At 51.1% G+C, this 23617-nt stretch overlaps 1 protein-coding gene across 9 annotated transcripts in view; it reads left to right on the top strand.

Moving 5' to 3' along the window:
• ZFHX3 (zinc finger homeobox 3) overlaps positions 1-23617 on the top strand; it is a 244988-nt gene that overhangs the window by 179155 nt on the left and 42216 nt on the right. For all 9 annotated transcript variants that reach the window (XM_041772942.1, XM_041772938.1, XM_041772939.1 and 6 more), the window contains one exon: positions 19993-20100. In XM_041772942.1, coding sequence (XP_041628876.1) covers positions 19993-20100 — 108 coding nt within the window. The remainder of the gene's footprint in view (positions 1-19992; positions 20101-23617) is intronic.

Genomic DNA, 23617 nt, shown 5'->3' with positions numbered 1-23617 from the left:
GAAAATAAAGCAGAGGTGATCAACATTTTGATCAAAATGAAGAGTTAGGGAAAGGTAGTTAAATAGGATCAGCTAAGCTTCTGTTTTGTTTATATATTTCGATTTGGCTCCATTATTATGCAAATCTCCTTGTTCTTGTGGAAGTAGTTCCAAGTGCTAACTGTTTTTATAGCATTGTGTCTTGCAATCTCAGAAGAGTCTCCGATAAAGTAGGGAGGGCAGGTTACTCTGGGGTCCACGCAAAATCTTGCGTGGCCCGTCCACCAGTGTGCTGAATTTTGGCGTTTACCATATTTGAGTAGGCTTTATTATTACAACATTTGGTAATGACCAGTAACTTAATACACAGCCGAAATTTGGAATCAAACTGTGCAGAACCCCTGCAAGCATCACAGGCTTTGGCAGAGAGCAGTTTGGACGCCGTCGCAGTGCGAGAGCTCTGCTTGGAAGTACGTACGCCCCAACTCCGCCCCTGGAAGGCCCAACAGCTGCTCTTACTGAAACAGTCACCGTGGAGGGGAGCAGCTGACCCAGGGCCCCTCATCTGGGTATCGCCCCGTCTACTGTGTGGGGTGACCACTGCGGAGGGTGTGCAGCCTTCTGCTCCACGTGGTGTGGCTTTCCCGGTTAAGGAGGTGCTGGCTTCCCTGGGAGGCCTCCTGCCCACGGGCCGGGGCGTCTCTCTCTGGCCCCCGCCTGGTCTGTTCAGGACTTGCCTCTGCCCTGTGAATATGGAAGTACTGATGGTCCACGTGGAAAGATGTCACTTTCTATTTATAAAACAGAGGAAATATTTCTACTGTTTATCCTAGAAGCCCCGAGCTGTGCTTCCAAATGCTGAGAATTACATCCCTGAGCCGTGGCCTTAGTCACCCTCCTCTGCTCGGTCACTGCTCTCCCAAAAGCAGCTTGCTTTCCCACCCTGTCTGCTTTTTACCAATTCTGGTTGCTTATACCCTCTCTCCTTGAATTAAATGTTTGTGCTTGCAAAGTTTATTAATAGTACTGGCACCGCTGAGTCGAGTAGTGATTTTCTTCCCTTTTTACATTTAATTTAGTTTTGGCTTTTAAAAACAAATCTGGAATAATATTTCAAGCATCTCCCTTTTGGGGGGCAAACTCCAGGTAATCCTTTTAAAGCATGTCTTAGGGGTCAGGCGTTCCCCCACTTACCCTCCTCGAGCCATAGGTCTGTCCGCGCATCCCCTTTGCCAGAGCGTTAATGCCCTGGTGTTCGCCAGTCGTCAGTGAAGTCCAGCTGTAAATCCTTGGTCCCGTGGATCCACCCACACCCAGTCCCTGAGCCTCTTCTAAAATAACTGAAGACGTGTTGCTGCCCAGAGAAATTTTTCCCCAGCTGTGACTTTATAGGGATGTAAGTGCTGTTGAACAGATTTATCGTATGCATTTCAGCAAACATGAGAATGCCCCTATGTGCACAGATTTACTAGGCACATGGCGGTTCCTAACATGGAACGTCCTTTTTTGGTGCCGGAGCTTGGGATTTAAGACGAGCAGGCGAGGTTCCCCTACAGGCCCCATCAGTGGGCGGCGCCGACCGAGGTGGATGCCACTAGGTGTGGTCAGCAGATGCGACTGTGCGCCCAGGAGGCTGGGAGGTCTGGGAAGGCTTCCCCGGGCAGGCAGAGGGCTGATGCCTGTGGTTTGTGTTTTCGGGCCTGTGTGATCATTGTCCAGAGGCCCGTCTGGGGACCGGATCGTTTCCATCAGGGTCCAGTCCAGAAACATCTCCTGATTCCTCCAGCCCTCCTATATAAGAGCCCCCAGGCTCTTCCCATTTTCCTTCTAGCTTATGTATCCTGCACAGAGTAGCACTTTTGTCACGAGTGGAACATGGAAAGGTGATTTCCAAGTGGAAGGATAGGTGTGATATTTTCCCACCCTGTGGATAGATGAGCCCCAAGTGGCCCAGAAGCCACCTGGAAGTCAGTTGAGAATTGGGAACTCAGAGGGAAGGCACGCTTGACATGGCTCTGTCCCCTACCCCTGAACACCCAGGCAAGTGAATGGCAGCCTCTGGCCAGGAATTGATTGCATTAATTGATATGCCAATAAGAGAGCTTGTTATATCCGCCATTGGTTAGGAGGCCAGCTAACAAGTCCGCTGATCAATGGCACCAATAAAGATTTCATCCATTAATGAGCAACATGGTAATTAATGTTATCCATAAACCAATTAGCCTGGCGAGCTAACGCTCCGGCTTGCCTGGGAGTGGCTATGCCGATAGTGGGCAGGTGCCCACCCATCCGGTGTGGAGTTGGGTCTTCAGGCGGTTTTGTGGGGCCTGACTGAGCCTGAGGCTCCAGGGGCTTTATTCCAAGTGGAGAATGTGCAGGGGCAGGGGGTGCACACCTGCTGAGAGGAGAGCGGGACCCTTTCTCTCCAGCTCCTTCCCGCGCAGCCGGCATTCCCACGCCAGGGGCTCAGGGGTTCAGGGGCTGTCAGGGGCCATAAGGGAATGACCGTAGGCCTGGCTGGGCACACTCCCCAGGGACACCGGGGCGGGGGGGCGGGGGACACTCACACACACTGCCATGTGCCCTCCTGGAGGGCGGGCCGAGGCCTCTGCTGGGAACCCTGAACTGCGGCAAAGCCGTTAACATCCCGCCAGCCCCCTGCCCTCCTGTTTCATTTAGGAAGAGAAATTGTGTCAGAAGAAAGAAAGAAGGAGAAACAGATGATTTGAAGCTGTGCCTTTTCCTTCCCCCCGCTGGTTTTTTGAAATGACATCAGTGGGTTGTTTGCCAAGCATAACCTGGCAGCCTGGCGGCTCTGCCTGACTGCCTGAGATTTCTGGGGACCGTGCAGCTCGCCAGCTCCAGCCGTGGCAGCGTGCCAAGGTGACGTTCCGTGACTAAGCAGAAACGAGGGAGAGGGAGAGAGGGAGGAAAAAGGTATGTGTGACTGGGGAGCTGGGGGAGCGAGTGGTCCCGGGCCTGGGTGTGGCGTGGGAGCCGTGGAGGCATGTCCTGGGGCATCCGGTCAAGAGGGCGGGTGTCAGGGGCAAGCACTGGCAGGCCAGGGTTCGGCCCTGTGGCGCGGGGCGTGGGGGGAGGGGGCGGGTGGCAGGGGAGTTCGGGGCAAGAGCCCCACAGGCAGCCGGGGAGGCTGCTGACCTGGGGGTCTGACTTAGGAGGGACCTGAAGGAGCCGAAGTGAAGGTGACAGCCCCGAGGGCCTGGAACTGTTGAGAAGGAGGCTTAGGGAAGCTTTTATCAGCATCAGGCCCGATACTCCTCAGCAGAGTTTCCTTTGCATTGTTAGGTATTGACCCTCAGAGACCCCTTGTGGATTCCCTAATTGAAAATTAATACTAGATCAATGCCATGGGCAATTTGCATATTGATCATAAACAACTTTGAAGGCACCGAGTGTGCAGCAGATCAATAGGGCTCCTGGATAGGCTGCGGAGGGAGCACCTCCCAGTACAATGCACTCCGAGAAAGGTTAATGATTTGGGAAGTTCCTAACTGCTCATCGCTGGGAGCGGCCCCCACACCGCACAGCATCCGCAAGAGCAATTAGTACTGCGAGCTGCCCACTGCCCCCAGCCCTGCCCGCCCCCCACCCTTGGAGGGAGGGCGACTGCTGGTGTGAGGGAAGGGGCGGCCCGAGTGTTTTCACAGTTGCCTTTTTTGGTGATGGATGAAGTCTTGGGACAGTTTATTCTGGGAAGTGCGCTGTAAAAGGCAGTAACCAACTTACGCTCCCACAGTTGTTCTGGCCCCTTCCCCAAAACACAGTTCTCCTGATGACGGGAATGGAATTGACTGCAGAAGGGGACCCCGGCTCCCCAGGCTTCCGGTCACGGTCACGGCGGAAACCCCAACTCATGTGCGCTCTAAGCCGTCCTGGGCTTTGGCCCCTCGTGCATCCTGTTCCGTTCAGCTCCCAGCTTTCTGGGTTTTGCCGCCTGCTCACCGTCCGCGCTCCCTGCGTGGTGCCCCCTCGTGCCTCCCTGGCTCTCGGCCTGGCTCTCCGGGCAGTATGGGTGGCTCCCGTGGGGCTGCTTTGGCCGGCGCCCCTCCCGGCCCCTCCTGATTGCTTGTGTTTTCTGCGGGGTGGCCCCTCCCTCTGTCCCTTCTGGCCGAGATCCAGCTCCTCTGGTCTCCTGGACGCCCTGTGGGTGCTCCGGGCCCACCGATGGTGTTTGACAACAGAGCCCGAGCCCCCGAGGCCGTGCCCGCTCCCTCTGCCTTGGGGGCCCCCAGGGACTTGGAGACCACTGGGCTGAGGACCGGGGAGCCAGGGATGCCTGCTGCCTGGACCACAGGCAGCCACCTGGCTCCAGCAGAGGGTGGTGGCGGCGCCAGGGGGGTGCGTGTGCGTGGGTGTCACGAGGGGCAGACACCTCTTGTGTCGTGCTGAGTGGAGCAGACTTTTTCCACAGCAGCCGGTGTAGGAAGAGCCCGGCGTCGGGCGTCCACGTGCCTGGGAGGGCGGCCCGCAGCCTCGGACCGTTATTCCGTCTGCCCGGTGCTTTGGAAGTCGGTCTGTGAAAGGGCAGTAGGGCTCCGGGGGGCCGTGCAGGGTGCCCGGGGCTCCCGGCCGAGCTCCCGTCCCAGCCCGCTCCTGCTGCCGACGCTTCAGCCTCGCAGGGAGGTGCTCTGGGCCTGGGTGTCACGGCGGCCCCCGTGGCCGAGGGGTGTCGGGGCTGCCCACCCGTTCTGGAACCCGCTCATCGCCGTGGGCTCCCCCCCCCCCCCCCCCGGGAAAGGGCCGGGCTCAGGGAGACTGCAGATCTCTTGCACACATGCACACACACGCACGCACACTTGGGGAAGCCCCCTCGAGCCTGTCCTGGGAAGCCCTGGCGGCGTGAGTGCGTTGAGCTGTGCAGGATGTCTCGCCCACGCAGCTCTCTGCCGACGGGAGGAGTCGTCTCAGGCTCTACTTCCCAAGCAGGGTGGGGGTGTCAGGGCCACGTCTGCCCAGAGGAGGGCAGGCTGAAGGGGAGCCCCTTGCGTGCTAGCGGGGCCCGCGCCCCCACGACCTGTCTGCGCGTCTCCTGGCCCTCCACGGCCTTGTCCGGGCGGTTCCTCTCTGCCACCTGGGCCCGAGCCTCACACCCTGCGGCCTGCAGGTCTGGGTTCAGTGTCGCCCGCTCTGAGCTTCCAGTAGGAAATGACCCCTGGGATTGCTTTGTCCCCCGTCCCTACTTTCTCGTCTTTGCCCATCAGCAGCTGACTTGGAGTATGTTCTTTTACTATCTATCCATCTAACCCTCGCCCCCCCAAGCCCCTGTTTTGGCCTTTGCCCTCCTCCCCTTTTAAAGAGTTTATTTATTAATTGAGAGACACAGTGAGAGATGCAGAGGGGGAAGCAGGTTCCCAGTGGGGGGAGCCCCAATGGGGGACTTGATCCCAGGACCCTGGGACCACGCCCTGAGCCACCCAGGTGCCCCCGCCCCTTGTCCTTTGAGAGCAGGGAGTCTCCTGCCTTGTTCCCAGATGTGTTGTCAGTTTCTGAAATGGGTGGACATGTGGTGGGTGGATGGACAGATGGACAGCCTGAGCAGGAGTTGAAGTTCTCATGGGAAGGCCCCACAACAGCTCTGAACGTGGTTGTGAAGAACGTGGGCCTTGGCCTCAGCTCTCTTACCTCTGAGCTGTGTGACCTCTGCCACTAATGTGACCTCTGTGAACCTCAGTTTCTCCCTCACCCCTTAGCAAGGGAGTGAGAATAGCATCTGCTTCAATTGTGTGACTGCTGTGTTCCACCGTGACTGCTGTTATCAGATCCTAACGACTCGAGCACGTGGAGTCCTTGTAGGCACACGGTACCGGCTTGTGGGATCAGGCTCTTTGCAGGGAGGGATTTCCCAGGTAGGAGGGAAGGGAAGCACGGAGTGCTTTGTACCGACCAGCCCCACTTTGCCAGCCTCTCCCTTCCTCCTCTTCACGGTCAGGGCATTTGTGACTGGGGCACAAATGGCACTCGGGCTGGAGGCTCCTGGGGCAGGCTGGGGGTGGCCTGACAGGGAGCGCAGGAGCACACGGGGTCGGGGGAGGCCTGGAGAGCCGATGTCAGCTTGATTCAGGGCCCAGCGGGCAGGTGCGGGGCCATCCCCGTGCATGTGATTACTTCATTATGGAGCTTTTCATTGACTTGGCTGCGCTGTGCTGATGAACTGAGACTGGGGACAAGGGCGCATAATTGAGGGAAATAAATTCCCATCACAGGCCTGGCTGCAGCCAGGAGGAAGCGTCCACCTCCTCTGGGTGTGTGATGGGGGTCGGGGGGAGGGAGAGGATGTGCGCAGGTGGTCGTGTCTTCCCAGGATGCACCTCCCCTTCCCTCCTTCCCTTCCAGAACCTCACGGGCATTGGCTGCAGGCCTGGTGAGCAGTGTCTTTGCAGACCTGCCTCTGTTTCCCCTGCTTGGAGCTGCTCTTCCAATAGCAGCTCTTTGGCACTTGGTCGTGACCCTCTTTTGATTCTCTTCCTGGAATGGGAACCTGCGGGGCATCCCTCCGCATACCTGTTCTTCCTCTCAACCAGTCCATCTCCCTTTGTGCATTTTCCTCTCATCCAGTCCATCTCCCTCTGTGCATTTGTTCCTCTCACCCAGTCCATCTCCCTTTGTCCATTTGTCCATTTGCCTTCCACTCTGTGCTCTCCCTTAGCTCTCCATGAAGCCAGAGGAGGGGGAGGCACTGGTGCTGCCCTTCTTAATTGAAATCCCATTTCATTCATCTGGGAAATGGGGGGGGGGGAGGCAGTTTTCCCAAGCAGCCCACTCACAGCCCGTTCAACGGCCATGGAGCCGGGCTCCAAGATACCAACATCGTAAGAAACCAACTCGGCAACCAGAGTCATTTGCATTCAGCTAAACCGAAAACCACACAATCAGCCACATGGTTTAACCACCACACACACAGAAATGTCGTAGTGCAGTGCATTTTTCTCAAAACCAGGAAATTAGTGGCTCGGGTCACCAGAGCCATCTGAAGTTGGTCATTACTAATCAGTTGTTTACAGCAAAGAGATTTTTTTTTTCTTCCCTAGTGTTTTCTAGGCCTTAAAAACATTTCCTGGAATCCTGACTGAAGTCAGTGTGTGCCGTGGGCTGGTGATACACATAATGGCTGGGCTGGGGAGGCAGGTTGCCTCAGTTACAAAGAAGCATGGGTGGCGTGAAGGCAGAGTAGAAAAGAAATGGAGAGCCCTCACTTGACACCCTCTGACCTCAGCCGGTGGAGCTGAATGCTAGAGAGCCAGGACTGAAATTGCAGTCACTTTAGATTATTTGGAGCGAGGAGAGGCAGGGAAAAAAGGGTCTGTTGACTACAGGAAGCTGAATTCTTCCTCTGCTGAAAAGCTTATTAGTGGAAGGGGAAAAAGCAATTACTTGGCTTTTGCTAGTTCTCTGCAGCAGGGATTCGGGGCTGCATCAGCCCCTTGGACCTCACCCAGGATCCAGAAGATCTCTGACAGGCTCTGCCCTGAGCCGTTTGGGAGGAGTCCTTCTGGGACAACCCCCTTCCAGAAAGAGCATGAAGGGAGGAAGGGACAAAGTCTGAAGGAGAGAGCGTGTGTGTGCAGGTGTGTGTGTGAAAGAAATTGTGAGGTGGCAGGGCAGCAAGAGCTGTGGCTTATTGTGGCCTTAAATGTGGTGGTTTTATTCTGGGTACCACGTTGCCACTGGGCAGGAAGTGAACAGGATACTACTTGCCTCAAAACATGGATTCTGGATCCTTGGGGGATGGTGTTTGGTCTGTCAGCCCATCCTTACCCTTGCTGTTAGGCCTTTTGTGTCCGAATGTAAAGAAAAGCTGGATGCGGCTCTGAACAACTGTGGCACCACTTAGAATCCGTTTGCCTCAACATTCTGGCCTTTCCACAGGCCTTTGCTTCTTTCTCTGCTCGTGTGACCACGTGAGCAGCACCGTGGCCACCTGTTCCCTTCGCCCTCCTTTGGATGTCCCGACCCTGTGGGCTTTAAGCTCCCCCTCCCCTGGGGAGGAGCCCTGGCTCTTCTGGTCTGGAAGATCAAGGCGCTTGCTGTTAGTAGCTTCCCCAGATCCCTCAAAACAAAGGCAGATCCCTCTGATGACCACGTTGCTGCAAACAGCCAGTAGTTCTCCTGCATTTGTTCACTCGTGCCCAGTTTTCTGTTCTTCCAGCTTGTCACCAGTGTCTTCCAGGAGTTGGATCCATTTGTAGACTCTTTTGAACTGGAAATTGACCTTTTTTCTTCTGTCATCATTTATATTAAATTTAAAGATACAAATTGTGTTTTTTTTTTTTCTTTTTTGAAAGTTGCTTGCTGGTTACTGTCGAAATCCCCCTCTTCCCTCTCCTCTTCCTCCTTGTGATTTTTAAAATTGTTGCTCGGCAAGTGAGAAATCACTTCTTCTCTTCCCTAATCATGCGGTGGTGCTTTTTGGTTCCCTTCAAGACTGCACTGCTTTTCCGCTGCTTCTCATTCACACCTTCGGCTGGCTTTACTCCTTTCCTTGCCCGAATGTTGGCCTTACAGAGTGAAGCAAAACAGTTGACTCTTGCAGGCTTCATTTCCATGCTCCCTCTCTGCCCAGGGTCTGTATTCCCACAGGAAAGAGTTGTCTACTTTCGGAAGTTTGGGGAGGATTCCAACTTAAGAGATTCCCTCCAGGAGCTTCTAGTCCTTTTTCGGGCACAGCTTACACACCGAAGAGTGTAAACGTCCAAAATTTCTATGAGGTGTGACCATGTACTGTCAGTCACCACAGATCCCTTATTCCTACCTGTCCAATTCTTGGTCGCTGAATTCATACTTTCTGCCCAGATCCTTGATGACCTGCTCATCTCTTGACAACATTGCCTTTCCCTTTGGTTTCGTGTATTAGTTGTTGTCGAATGTTCCCACCATGGAAAAATATGGGTAAGGATCTAGAATTTAAGTTCTCTTATTGAGTCGTTTGCCTCGATGATTATGACTGCACTTCTGTGCCTTCAGAAGGTACATTACAGTGTGAGTTTGGGGACGTGTGGTGGACTGCATCCCCTTTCCGGGGGTTCTAGCCTGTTCTCAGGTGGAAGAAAGCTCTCACGGGAGGAAGGCCACACAGGTGCACCTGGTCCTGAGGCCGAGACTCAGGTACACTTAGTAGCTCTGGGAGATTTCGAGATGGGTCACTGTAGCTAAAGTCATCGCGGAAGGGCAGGTGTGCTGCCGGTGGTGGTATTTGGTCCTGCCCTAGAGAAAGAACGTTGCATTGTACAGGATCCAAATTTTTAAGATATAGAGGTTTTGTAGGCAACCACTGGCATGACTTTGGAACTTTCTCAAAGAGAGGAAGGAGATCTAAGAATTTCCTTTCTCCCTTTGGGCACAGAAGAGCTGTACAAGGTGAATGTTAGAAATGACAACATTTTAGCAATCCCATCTGCTTTTTTTCACATGGATGCAGGAAAGCTCTTGAACATAAACCTTTGGATTTTCTCAGTCCCTCAGCTTCCTGCTTCACTTTCTTTGCAATTTCCTAGGAAATGTCAGCTGGAACGTGCTGCTGCTGCTGCAGCCGCCGCCACCTGCCTTAGTTTTTCAGGCTGAAGTGAACTTGGGACTTGATGGTTTTGGAGAACGGCCCAGGTTTTTACTTTCCCTGCATAGACACATCCTTAAATGTCTCAGGTGTGACTGTAAATGCTTCTGGCAGAGGCAGGCTCTTCCCCGCTATACCAGGCAGTGAGTGCGTGCGAGGCACCTACAGACTCCCCTGCACGCTCGCAGGTGTGGGACTCGGTTCCGGGCCATCTCTAGGGCCTACGTGTGTCCCGAGCGTCAGACTCCGTCGTCCAAAGTGCCGTTGCATCTGTGGTGGTCTTCGTGCATGCCGGGGTCTGGCCAAAGGAGAACAAGTTGAGCCGGTGTTTTCTGGGTGTGGTGTTGCCCGAAGTTGGCCAGATGTCTGTTTCCTAGATTTTGGTTTGGAAAGTATAAGCCTTTGTGCTTTATTTTTATGAATCAGCTTGTTTTACCAGCTGTGCCTCTAAGTGGCTGACGATCATGCAGGATGAAGCTCATTGACAGGCAGTCCGTCACTCTGCTGTCCACCGGTGGGAGTAAACTGCTGTTTCTGCGTGCACTCTGTGCTCTGTGGGGGACAAGGCTGATTTCTTAATAGGCTCCAGACCCTTTGGGTGCTGTGGGCATAAGACCGAGGCTGTCAGCAGGCTGGGAATTCCAGCCCCTCACTTGTGCCAGCCTGTGACTTAGTTACTGGAGTCATGGCTGGATTTTTCTTGGTGGCGTGCTGTTTGTGTTGATGGCCAGGAACAAACTGCTCGCCTGCTTCTCTTTCGTTTTGCTTTTTTTTGCATATCCTCTCCCCAAACAGCCCATCATTCCCCTGGGCACGGGCACATCATGTCTCCCCGGTGTTGTAAACGCCTTAGGTCTATGCAGCCAGCCCTCCACCTTGCGTTCCCATGCTGTCATCCCTGTATAGATCGCATCCATCAGCGTTCGACATTCCTGTTCAAGGAGCCATCCTGCAAGGTCTCACTTATACCCATTAGGTTCTAATCACCACCATCTAATATCACTTCTGGTACATCCTGTTCATTTCCCATACACCGTCATTTGTGCATAGATGCTTAAGTACACTTACAGGCTTTCCTTGACTCTCTTTACCCCCGTATTTCCAACATTTTCCAATTAAAAATAAATAGGAAATTATTATTTTTATTATTATTTTATTTTTTAAATAATAATTATTATTATTTTGCATTAAGCATAAGACCTCTCCCTGACTCACCAAGTGAGTTTCAACTCAGGAGGATGATACCGGTCTTGTTAATGGAAGCTGTTATTTATTTATTTATTTTTAAAATTTATACTCTATCACTCATGTGTGTTTATCTGTCCTGTCTTCTCCCCTCCGACCATGGAAGCCTGGCAGTGTTTATTTCAGGCAGAGTGTTCTTGAAAGACAGATGCTGGTAGGGACTGCCTAGGCCTCACACCTGGGATGTTAGAAAGCTTTCAGGCTCATCTGTTTGGGTGAAAGATGTCCTTTTCTGTAGAGGAGGGGGACTAGGAGGGAAATGGTGCCCCATCAAAGGGGCTTCCCTTCCTCATCCCATGTGGGCATAAACCCCCAATTCTGACCCTATTTCCAGACACCTTAGATGATACTTCCAAATCCATGAAGTGGTCTGTTGTGCTGAGCAAATGCATGAGGGCCCCTTCCTCCTCCGTCTAATAAGGCCGTCTTTCTACCAGCCTTGGCTTTTCTCACCTTTGCCCGTCAAATACTCTGTCATCAAGACAAGACACCATGACTCACTCTGTCCCCTTCTCTGCGCATTCCCAGTAGCATATGGAGTTTGAATCAGTATTTTCCTGCACTACTTTGTTTTTACCAGAGGTCGGAAATAAAACACCCTTCTTGGTTTCAAGGGCCTTCTATTTTGCATGCCTCTTCTTTCCAGAACATTCCAGTTTGGTGTGAGGTTAAACTGTGCAAAATACTGTTTGAAAGAAAGGAGCAAAAGAGAAAGGAACTTGTCAAAATGCATTTGTTAGATCACATTTTAAATGAAGTACAATTGAAGGTAGTTTTTGTCCAAAGAAAGGAAAAACCCCTGCAAATCCGCTGAGCTCCCAGAGAGCGCGCCTCCTTTGTCGTCGCCCTGACATTGAAGTGTAATTTTTCATGGTTATTTGGACTGGAAAATGGGGGGGACGGGGAGAGATGGGTCTGCGATTATTTCCCATAAATGACAACACAATCACATCACGCTCCGCTACAAACATGCTCAGGGAATTTGCCTTTTTACATTTCATGTGTGAAAGCAAAGCAGCAATCCTGGCTCCGTAGAAATCCAGGGGAGCTAATCCCCGCTGAATTCCCTTTCCTTCGGAGTTCGGGACAGAGCCGGGCTTCTTGTTCGGCGGTGGATTCCGAAGCCATTTCAGGGGTGGGTTTGTGTTTTACAAACTGGAACTCGCATCTTTCAGTTATTTAAAAGAGACAGAGAGAGAGAGAGAGAGAGCGAGAGCTAGAGAGCGAGCTAGAGAGCGAGCGAGAACTCTCCCCGTGAATAGCCACCAGGCGAGTCTGTAGACATATTTAGTCCTGTGTGCTTTGTCACCGCACATTGGCTTTCATCCTTTCTGCATTTCTGCAGGAGGCAACCCAGGTGCTTCTGCTAAGAACACAGATAAATGGAACTTGTTGCAATCCTGGCTCGAGGCGGTTCCTCCCTTTCTCTCCTCCCGTGACCCCCACCCACCCCCTTAATTTTAGCGTGGTTTTGACAGACCGTTCCGACTGACCAAGTGGCCCTGCCCAGGAGAGGGACGGTGGCAGGACCTGTCCCTCGCCACACAACGGCGGTACTTTCCACGTGGCGTGGGCCTTCTGCGCTGCGTCAGAAGGGGGCACGTTTGCTCCGGGAGGCCTGAAGAGGCCGTAGCGCTCGGGAGCTGGGAAGCGCTGTCTCCGGCCCATGCACCGGCCGGGCCAAGTCAGGTCAGCAGCCGAGGGAGACTCCAGGCCTGCGTCGTCGCGGGTGACCTCGCTTTACCCAGCGGGGGCCCGCACACACAGGCTGCAGCACGCCCGGCCTTCCCAGGCTCCCTCCCGCCACACGATCCCCATTTTTCTTGTTTCTATAAACAGTGGCACGATCTTCAAATATACAAAAGCATAAATGGTCTCTATTCTCCAATTATTCATTTTAATAATACCCGGAGTTGCCTTCAGCGTGTTGATTCTTTCAGCCTGGTGCCAAGAGGCAGGGTCGCCAGGGTGGGGGACGGGAACAAGGCCGGGGGAGGCAGCAGGGAGGCAGGGTCCTTCGGCGCCGGCCTTGCGCGCTCTGTGGCCCCAGGTGTACTGGTAAACGAACACCTAGTGGTCACAAGAATTCTTGCAGTAAACCCTTCACCTCTGAGGATCCGCGTGCACCCGAGCTCATCCCTGGCCGAGGGGTGTGTGTCTCCGGCGAAGCGCGGCCCCCAGTTCCTCTCCTGCTCACGTCCCCTTTCTCTTGGAGGACTGAAATCCACGTGTAGAACCATCGTCTTCTACGAGGCAGTTTTGTTTAAAACAACTGGTTAGCACTATGGCCACGTTATTTCTTAAAAAGTGACCAGGGTGGGAAAACCGCCCGCAGCAGCCCCAGGCCAGCCCCAGCTGCTCTCCCCAGCTGGCAGAGGAGGGTCCTTGGCTGGACGGCTCAGCCTGGCACGGGGCTCAGGGTGGGAAGAAAATCGACAGGGCCACAGACGGGGGCCGCCCGGAGGGGAGGCCTCCCTCTGCTTTTCCCGTGCTCCGGCGCTTCGATCTTGTGCAAGAGAGGGACTTGAGGGAGGCCAGGGCAAGCAGGAGTGTGCAGGGCCCGCCTGCCTGTCGTCTCTGTGGGGAGTGGGCTTCTCACCAGATGCCTTGGGCTCTGCTGCTGCTCTGGAGCCCTGATGTCTGCTGGAAAAGAAATGTCTTACCCTGAGAAGGGGGTGGAATATTATACTTCTGCTGGATAAATGAATGCCCTAGGCTTGAAGTCTTGGAGTCCTTGCCTGCTTTACCCACCGGCCCCCCCCCCTGCTCCCCACACCCTTACCCAGCCTCATCCTTCGCCCCTTTAAGGTTTCCTGCCTAGACTGTGGCAGTTGCATTTTACAATGTTCCACTTGCCAGTGTCGGTTTGGATTCCTGGACCCTTTGCTTTGTGATTTTGCATTTCCCCTCAATCTATATACCCTGTTAAGATGTAGAAAATAGAATGGACCAATTCAGCTTGCAATTAAAAATACTATTCAGGTGATTACACACAAGGCACTTCAGGGGAGACTTTACGTTTCCCATTCCGTGTGTCGGCATGAAAACACGCAGTCACGTTCACCAAGATGCTGAGTATATAAGGCATGTTAAGAGAACGATACACACTTGTGGTAAGCAAAACCACGGTAACTTACGGGAAAATTTCTGGGACTGCCGCATTGTTGACCAGAAAACCTAATCGCTCGACGCTATGCCTCGCGTTGTGTCCAGCCACATGGCCAGGGCTGGAAAGAAACCGCCGGGAGAAAACCCCGAGTTAAATGTTCCCGAAAACGTGCTTGGGAATGTAGCAGAATGGATTCTTGGGTCCTGGATCTGAGCGTCACTGGACAGTTGGGAGAGCCCCCCAGCGGTAGGACCCGTGGTCACCATGTGGTGAGATCATACTTGCCAAAATGTCATGGAGGGAGAACAGCATCGTTCATCCCAAGCGTTGCTGCCATTTATCTCTTCCTCCCCGGCTTGGAGAGGGAAGACAGGAGTAGGGGTGAAGAGCCGGGAACAGCAGCACCGTCGATCGTATCCTATTACGAGTTTCTGTTGCAGGAGAATTCTGACGCACTGGATCTTATTAGAAGGAGCGGTCTAGGCCTTGGGAGTATCTTCTATATGGTGGGATCTGATTTGACTTTATTTGCAAAAGGAAGCACGCATATTCTGTAGGGGATGTACGGCCAGTAGAGGTTTCCTACGGATAACAAAAGGCCGAGAGGACTGGGCACATTGGAGCGCTCTACCCTTTTCAGTTGTGCCAACCAACATTTCAGAAGGGCAACAGATGGACCACAGTGTCCTACGCTGAATCTGTAGCCACCGAGTCCAGCAACTGCGCAGGACTCACAGCAACAGGGGACCAGACACCATCATGGAGTCCCACCCGCTACACATGCGGAGACGCCAGCGTATGTGGCTGCCACGTTCCGTGGTCCTCCTGCCGGTCCTAAGGTTGCAGGCCTTTCTCACAAGCTTCTGTGGTTGTTGTTGGTTAATTAGGTTGAAAATGGAGAAAGGAAAAGCTTTAACCCTATCTTCAAAGTAGGCAGATTGGTTATTTTGTTTTTCAGAGAAGAGGTCCTATATACAATTAAAACTTGTTTCTGGTAAACCTCGTTCCAGGAAAGATGAGCTTTTAACAAAAGGCTTTTGACAGCTGCAGGCTATTTCATTTTTTTTAATGCCGAATGAAAAATCAATACATTTTTCTGGGTTATACATATTCAGAACAGGCCTGATATTTCCATTATAATGGAAAGTGGGTGTCTGTGCACATCTCGCCTGTCAGAGCTGCACCACCGCATTTTCCAAGCCACTGCTAAATATTTCAAACCTGATTTGATTGTGGTTCATGACAGCTAATGTTTCTCAGCTCTTGAGCCTGCCGACAGGCGAACGCACTTTATTTCACCCTCACCCTCAAATATGGCTCACCCCAAAGAAAAAGGAAAGAACAATTTCATTCTTCAGGGATCCCGGATTGTTGTATTATTTAAGTAACACGATCGCCTGAGAGCCCTGGCGATTCTTAGGAGAATTTCTAAATTTCTATCACACCAAGGTACTCCGGGGCTTTTGTGGGGCTTGGGGGGAAGGTTTGAGTTGATCTACATTGCCCTGTGAAGAGTTTGGAACAGAGGGACTAGTCCTCGCCATTGACCGACTCCCCTTCCGCCAAGTCGGAAAGCGATTTGTGAAGGACACCAGTGGACGTGGCCCTTGGCCCCGGTGCCTTGGGAGCGGTATTGTGTTCTCGGCAGCTGCCGCGTTTCCTTGGGTAACACGCTGGGGGCGTGCGTGCCGTGGTAGCCAGGCGGCCTTTACGGTGAGGCCACCTCCGCTCTTGCCGCGGCCCAGTCCTCCTTTCGTACATCAGTGTCCAGGTGGTTCATAAAATTTTTGCAAATCAGCACGGGGCTGCCAGGTGGCAGGGACCCCTCCTCCTGGAGCAGGTGTCACCACACGTTGGGGAATCACACAGTCGCCCTCGCCAGTGTTAGCTGTATAAGGTATGTGAAGAGAATCATTGGCCTCGGTGGTTAGCGAAACCACCCTGACTGAAGGCAAATTTTCTGTAGCTGCGGCATCATCACGTCAAAAGCGTGAGGTGCCCCAGAACGCTTCCCTTTTAGAATATATTTCTCTGCTGAAATTCTCACACCTGCGGGCTCTGCGCTCCGCCAGGAGACAGGAGCGAGCAGCCTGGGTTTGGCCTGCGTGCTAGTAAGTGCTGTCTGGGAGAAGCGGTTGTAAAAAGGAGGCATTGATGGAAATAGATTTTTTTTTTTAAAGACCTTCAGACACTGTTTTATGGAGAGGCTGAAGGCAGAGGGGTAGCAGGAAGACCTCCCAGTTATTCAAGGTTTGCTTCTGTTTCCTTAGCCCTTTACCGTAAAAATACATTCAAATAGGAGGGGTGCCCTTGCCTGAGGTCCCTGGGGGGGTACCCATCACAGCAGCCTTCTGCTCTAGGGTTCGGAGCGGCACCCTCTCTGGAGTCTTCTGAGAAGCAGACGTGCCGCCCGGGTTGTGCTGGGCCTGCTGCCCCCTGCCAGGACCAGGCAGGGCATCGGGAGCAGACCTGACCTCCTCGCCCAGGGCCTGGCTGCGCCCTTGAGAGGACGTTCCTGGCGAGGAGTTCAGCTTGGTTCTGGAATATGACTAAACTCTTGGGGAAAAGTGGTTTTGATTTGTCTGTTTCAGCCTTAAAAGTAGCGCAGTGGCTGCCCTGTGTCTTACTAAAGGGAAGCAACTTCATCCACTGAGGGAAAGACAGAATTTTCCAGATAACACTGGATCGTCAGTCCATCAAGTCTTTTCCTACCGTCTGTCAGTTGCCGATACTATTTAGGGGGGGGGAAAAAACCAACTTTCGTAATGACCCAGCCAGTTGCCACTGACTTCCGGGGTGGAAGATGCAATCTGTGAGAAACTGCCCTCCTGCCTGCTTGCTCCATCAGCATGTGGGTGTCAGATAGCAGCCCCAGGGGCGCAGAGGGCTGAGGCCTTGCTTCCCGGGTCCCCACGTGGTTCCCGTTGCAGCAAGACCAGGCCCTTTCTTGGGTGCCAGAGGCCTGGGTCTCAGTGAGTGGGGTTTCTCTAGGCTTGGGGACCAATAAAACACCGCCCACAAAACATTACGGGTCTGAGCTGTCCAGACAAATGCATAGTTTGTATCTCTGTTTTTTCATCATTTCTCTACCTTTATTGGTATTCAGAGCTCACAGTTTTCTGGTTACTGTCAGCCTGGGCTTTCATCCATTTTAAAGAGCAATTTTTCCTCTTGCTGTTGATGATGATGGTATAAAGACAGATGGTGTAACTGCTTATGAATGTCCTATTTTATTTCCCCGGGACCAGACAGTTCACTTGAAGACGTATATTATTTCCACATGCTCAGGTTGGGCCGCCCAGACGCTGTCTGCTGGGTTCAGCGAGCTGCCCTTCCGGGCCTCGCCATGCAGAGGGCGACACCTGTAGGTCGTAGGTGGAAGTGCACCCTGCTCGGCTGCGGGACCGGGTGCTTAGGTGGGGGTGAGGACGCCGAGCCCCTTGTGAGGGAAGCTGTCCGGGAGGTTCCTGAGCATTTCGTCTTCCACCAAGCATAGAACAGCCTTTTGGTGAATGAGTGACAAATGATAATATGAAGCCTAATATGAAAAGAAGAGGTTCTGGTTTCTAAACGTTAACAATAAAGAAAAGGAGCGGGAAGAGAAAGTGAGTTTCTGAATTCACGCCTGTCCCCCGTCCACTCAGTAGAACTCAGCTGCCTTCACTTTTCTGCTTGTAGCAGGGCAGGGAGGGAAGAAAGCCAAGAACCCAGGAGGCTGATAGAACGAGGGCTCAGGAATATCCACAAAGCCCTGTGCGGTTTCCTTGCTCGTTGTAGCGATGATGTGCTTATTCTTCACACCCTGTGTCTTCTGAATAAGACCTATTTGGAAGGGCCCGGAGAACTGGGGTCAGTGAGAGTGACTGTGAGTTCCCAATTCCGAGCTCCGATGGCTGTGGCCCACACGATGTGCTGACCTTGGAGGTGGTCTCCCTGCGGGCCCACTCCTTCCTTCCCGCCTCTGCAGAGCAGCACCGCAGCTGCTGTTCTCCACATCAGGGTGTTGTCTGTTTCATAGGTGTCACACTGTCTGCATCTAAGGTGAGTGTGTGTGTGTGTGTGAGCGAGTGTGAGAGAGAGAGGTGGAGAGGAGGGGCCACTCGGCCATCTCTGCATAATCAAATGTGATTAATATCTACACTACTACAGATAGTTTGTGTCACAGCATGTACTGGGGCGAAGGGGTGTATTTTAAGAGCCCTCGCTCCTTTGGGCAGACCCAATTTAATACTGATTGACTGAATTCTGGTATCACCATTCAGGAAAGGATTTTATAATTATAGCATTGAACGGTTTTATCAAAAGTGTAAAAATATGCATTGAACATCCTGGTTCAACATAATTAAGATTATGCATACGTCATACTGTGTAGTTTGGTTGTTATTCTCTACTAACACTTGTATATAAATTTTTTTCTCTACTCAGTGGTGTATAGTGTTAATATGGCACTGTATATCAGATTGACTTCACACCATGGTTGCCATGATTTTTCTCTGAACTAAAGGGCGTATGGGGAGACCTGACGTTAACTTCACTATGTCGTAAGACAAACAGGAGATGCAGAGATTAGATGGGGAGGCCTCTTAATTGGAGATGAAAATAAGCACTCTGTTATTTTGCCTATGTTCCCCAGGACTGCCTCATAAATCCTGGATTGGTGGGAATGAAGAAAGAATGTTCCCTGACCCCCGAATTCAGTTTTCCAGTCCTTGGACTTCCATTGTTTTTCCGGGAAGAATTAGGAAAATCTGACTTGAAGTAGATACTTTCTTCTTCAGGTGTTTTATATACCCTCTGAGGTCATTTTACACTGAACTCCTCTTACTTCCTTTGCATGATGAAATTTAGAAGCTATTTTCTGCAGGTTTGGGGAGGGTAATACCCTGAAACATTGAAAAAGTAGGGTAGCAGCTCCAGAGACCTAGAGTGACACCGGTCTGAGCCCCAAGTCCCAATACTCGGTTCCTGTGCATCTGGTCTGGCACCAGCCCCATGTAATCGATGCAAGCAGCCTGTTCTCGTGTCCCTACATCCAGGACAGTGTGCTCTTCAGAGTCTGCTAATAATTTCGTCATCAGCCCACCTCAGTTTGCCTGAATTTGTTAAATTCACTCATTTAACCCATTCTTAATAAATGTTTTGGGTAATGATCCAGAGAGCCAGGAGAACAGGAGAGAAATCTCTTGCTCCCTTTCCATCAACATCTATAGGGTATCTTATAGCCTCTTCCTTCCTACTTGTGCAGGTGTTTTATGTCAGGAGTAACAAAATGACCATGTTGGAAATGACCATTCTTCTGTCTTCACCCAAAGCATTCTGTATTGAGCTGGAGAGAATTTCCATGGCTAGTTTTAAACCAGTGTTGGGTAAAGAATGGACTGGCTTCAAAAGAAAAATATGCGATGCTCTTAGAAATTTGTTTCCCTTTCTCTATAAATCTAGCTTCTTGCCACTGACGCCTGGCATGCCTACAGATGTTGTCTGTACAGATGTTGTTTGTTTTCTAGAACTCTTCACATTAATGAAATCCTATCACTGATAGTCTATGATCCTTGAGACTGTGAGTAATTGTTAAAAAGCACGCAAACAAAAAACCAACAACCACCTCCCGCCGTGGTCTGGCACGTGCACACATATTGCGTGGCCTCTGCAGGGTCCATGGTAGGATCTAGCCTTGTTCACATCCAGGACGCACTGGGGTCAGAGCTAGGCAAGACCCAACATGTGGCTCCCTTTTTGCATTGTCAACTGTAAAAGACTTGCATGCAACTTCAGGAATTTAGATGGGAGCTATTTCTTCAACAGGATTGGCTTTACGATGTTAAAAGCTCAAATGAGGCATTCAGAATCCATCTGGAAATACCTAACATCCACACGTCTAGAGCGAGTCTGTCTCCTGCCAGTGAATGGGGAAGGGAAAGACCTCGGCACCCCTGTGGTGCAGGCAGCCTTTCGGGGGCCACGAGGAGAGAGGAAGGACCATCATTGGCATCTGTGTATTGTGGTTGGTAATTTTTTGGAGTAGGAGTCAAGAGTCTTTCATCTGATCACTTTTAATCCTTGACATTTTGTTTTTCTTCTATTTCAGAAGAAGCCATTGAAGATGTTGAAGGGCCCAGTGAAGCGGCTGCTGATCCAGAGGAGCTTGCTAAAGACCAGGAGAGTGGAGGCGAGAAGGACCAGAGCAAGTGGACAGGTAGCGTGTGTGTGTGTGTGTGTGTGTGTGTGTGTGTGTGTGCGCGTGTGCTGCCCTTGAACCCCTGACCTCTCTCCTCTGGAAGAGTGAGGCTGACAGGTCAGGGAGTAGATGCATCCTTAACCTACCCAGAAAAACTGTTCTGTGTACTTGGAGAAGGGTCTGGGTTTTGCTTTCTTGAGTGGCCAGCTTCATTCTCCTTCTCTTACGTTATATGAAAGAATTTTTAAAGCTTTTCTTAAATGGCCCCAAAGCCAGCTTGTTTATTAGAGCATCCAGGTGTCTGGCTCTATGCCAGGGGCTTCTGTGTTTCTGAGGTCACACTGCTTTCCGCAGCTTCTCTCTGGAGCTGCTTCACCCTTGATGGAATTCTTCCTCCATTGAAGGTCCAGTTACCTAGCCCTGCTGCCCCCAAGCCCAGTGGTGGGGTTTGCCCTGTGCACCTTGACTGGGAGGTCACCCATGAATCTCCAAGGAGTCAGCATTGTAGAGCGGGCTATGTTCCGCACACTGCGTGTCCCACCTTGCCCCTGCGGTGAGCGCCCACACCCTGAAACGCACCCAGAGCGGGGCAGGCAGTGAAGCCAGGCATAACGACATGGTACCAAAACCAGAAGAAGTTGATGTCAGGAAGGGAAGTGCTATTTCTGGAAAACTTAGTGTTGTGAGAGGGGGAACATCTATCTCTTGTGATGATAGGATTGCTGTATTGGAGGAAAGAAGAGCCGAGACTGAGAAGAAAAGCTTAGAGGTGTTGTTGTTGTTGTTGTTGTTGTTGTTGTTGTTGTTGTTGTTTTGGAGGAGCCAAGTTGTTTCTGAGAAGAGTTCTCAGGACAGGTAAGTCTCCCAGAAACCACCACAGTTCTTAGAGGAAATGGTATGACAAGCAAAGGAAATTATTTTATTTGGTCAACCTAATTCTTACTGCCTTCCATTATTAATATTGTAATACATTGTGTTTTTTCAAGAAAATATTTACCTTCTAGAGTCTGTATTGGTTGGGCCTTTGTTACTTTTCCAGGCACGACTGTTCTTAAATCATGTCAGTGTTGGCCTTCTCTATTTAAACAAGATACAGAATCTTGGAGAGAGGCCAGGGGAGAGCAATGAAAATCACTGAAGGCTGAGAAATATTGCCTCTGAAAAGAGGCTGAAGAAATTGGGGCTGTTCAGTCTGTAAAGGAGAAATTCGAGAGGCAGCTTAACAGCTTCCAAATTTCAGGAGGGATGGGGTGGAGTAGGTGATGCGCCTGTTCAGTGTTTCCTGAGACAGAGAAACAGGGTGTCACGGCCGCTGAGTGAGCGACTGGCATGCTAGGTGGACTTAACTGTCCTTTTTTGAACTGTGGTGGCCAGAGGCCTGCACTTGAGAGATGCTGAAGGACAGGGCTGAGGACCCTAGGAGCACCCTAGGAGGGCCGAGCACCCTGTTTGCCAGGGCAGGCTGGGAGCAGGACCCGGATGTCTGTCCTCAGAGGTCTTGATCACAGGGGAGGATCACGCTGTGTTGCTTGTCACACTGGGTTTTTCCTGTACTGTCAAAGCGAAATGGACACACACGTTGCAGACAGAGAGGATCTGGGCAAAAGGATTTCACACTCGCTGTTGGAAGGCCAAGTAACCTTCCAGGCCATCTGTCCTTTGTTTTCCCAGTGTGGGTCCCTGGTTTCTAATCCTGGCTCTGCCACTTATTAGTTATGTGACCTTAACCTTTCTGTGCCTCTGTTTCTCATATGAGATGGGGGATTAAAAATAGTACCTGCTTTCAGGGGATCGCCGTGAGGATTATATGAATATGGGAATCTTAGAACAATGCCTGGCATATAGGAAGCTCTATGTTAGGAAGGTTTTTGTTGTTATTTTAATAATTTAGTTAGATGAGGAAAAGTAGTAGGGGTTTCTCTTTGGGTCCTTTCCTATGAATGTGAAACTGTTGCCTGGCAGGTGTGGTTTCTAGGAGTTTCGAGAAGCTGAGGGGAGGAACAGCATATAAGAACTTAGTAGGATCACGCTGATAGTATGTGATGTGCATTGCCTGCATTCTGTGTGCTACAGACACTGAGTAAATGACAACATGTAACTGCCATTTGCAAAACTTCCACTGTGCGCCAGGCCCGTACCGAGCATCTCACATGTGCTCCCCTAATTCTAAGACTAGTTGAGGGCAAGCTCGCTCAGTTGAGGGTAAGCTCGCTCGGTTGAGGGTGGTTTATTTAAATCACATTCAGAATGTTGAGAATTCAGTGGGAGTGTGTCCTGACAGAGCAGTGGACATGCCAGGCCATCAGGAGCACCATAAATATGAGCTCTTTAATAAAGCCCCACTTTCTCGTTTGTTTGTTCGTTCATTCATTCATTCATTCATTCATACAACAGTCTGTACTGTATCTCCAGAAGATAGAGATGAGACAGAGAGAGAAACCATGGATGAATAACTCAGAGGTGCCCCTTACCAGTCACGTAGTAGTAAAGTGAGAAGGGACAATTCTTTCCTGACTCCTGCGAATGATCCTCTTTTGACCCGAAGCATAATTTTGTCTATGTTGTCTGAGTGTGTAATGACAGGCTTTATTAAGGTACTTGAGCCGATTTGATCTTGGAATCGATACAGGTGGCAGCAACCTCTTCGCAGCTTTCTTTGGGATCCTTACTATTTTATAAAAAAGAAATATCTGTGTTTGTTCCATTTATGCCCTAAATTGAACTGTTCCTATCTGATTAAATGTGATGGGGAGTGCTTCCTCCTAGCAAATAAATAAATAGTGATTTCACAATTTGTACTGTTGATTAGTGGCCGCTCACGGTGCAGATTAATAATATTTCAAATGAGCCTGGATAATTGACATTTTCTCGGCTATTGATTATGTAGTTTGGGGTTTGTACAGGAATGGATAATCTTTGCTAAAAATTTTTAGTCATTTATTTTTATATTGGAATGGGACTCCTGATTTCCTTTTTGGTGTCCATTGGTCATCCTCTTCGGGCTTCTTTATTTAGATGTCAGGTCTTTGACCTCAAGTGGCAGCAAGGCAAGATAGTGGTTTGAATCACAGCAGCATCGATTCCACAGCCCGTGGCTGGATCCCAACCATGAGCAGGGCACCGGGCAGAGTTCCACTGATCACAAGTTCCATGATGACAAGCCCTGCCTTCAGGGAGCGTAGCACTCCGTGGGGATTTCAGGAACAGACCTAACCATCAGAACCGTGTTCTATAGGCCAGTGCTGCCCCTTGGAACTCCCTGGGCTGATAAAAAGGTTCTGCCTCTACACGATACAGTACAGTAGCCCGAGCCACGGCAGGCTGGTAAGCCCTTGAAGTGTAGCTAGTACCACTGAGGCAGTAGATTTTATTTCATTGCAATGCATTGAAATGCAGCTCTTTACACCCTGAAAGTGCAGCTGTAGATAATCAAAAGGAACAAAACTACCCCTGAAAGGATGCACCCCAGATACTCTAACTTCCCAGTTATTGTTAAGGCCATATTAAGCTTTACCTGTGTACCAGGCCCCGTTCC

This window comes from Vulpes lagopus, chromosome 10, assembly GCF_018345385.1.
Source record: "Vulpes lagopus strain Blue_001 chromosome 10, ASM1834538v1, whole genome shotgun sequence".
Classification (NCBI taxonomy): Eukaryota; Metazoa; Chordata; class Mammalia; order Carnivora; family Canidae; genus Vulpes; species Vulpes lagopus.
Note: the sequence above shows the minus strand (reverse complement) of the source record. Positions and strands in the feature narration are given on the sequence as shown.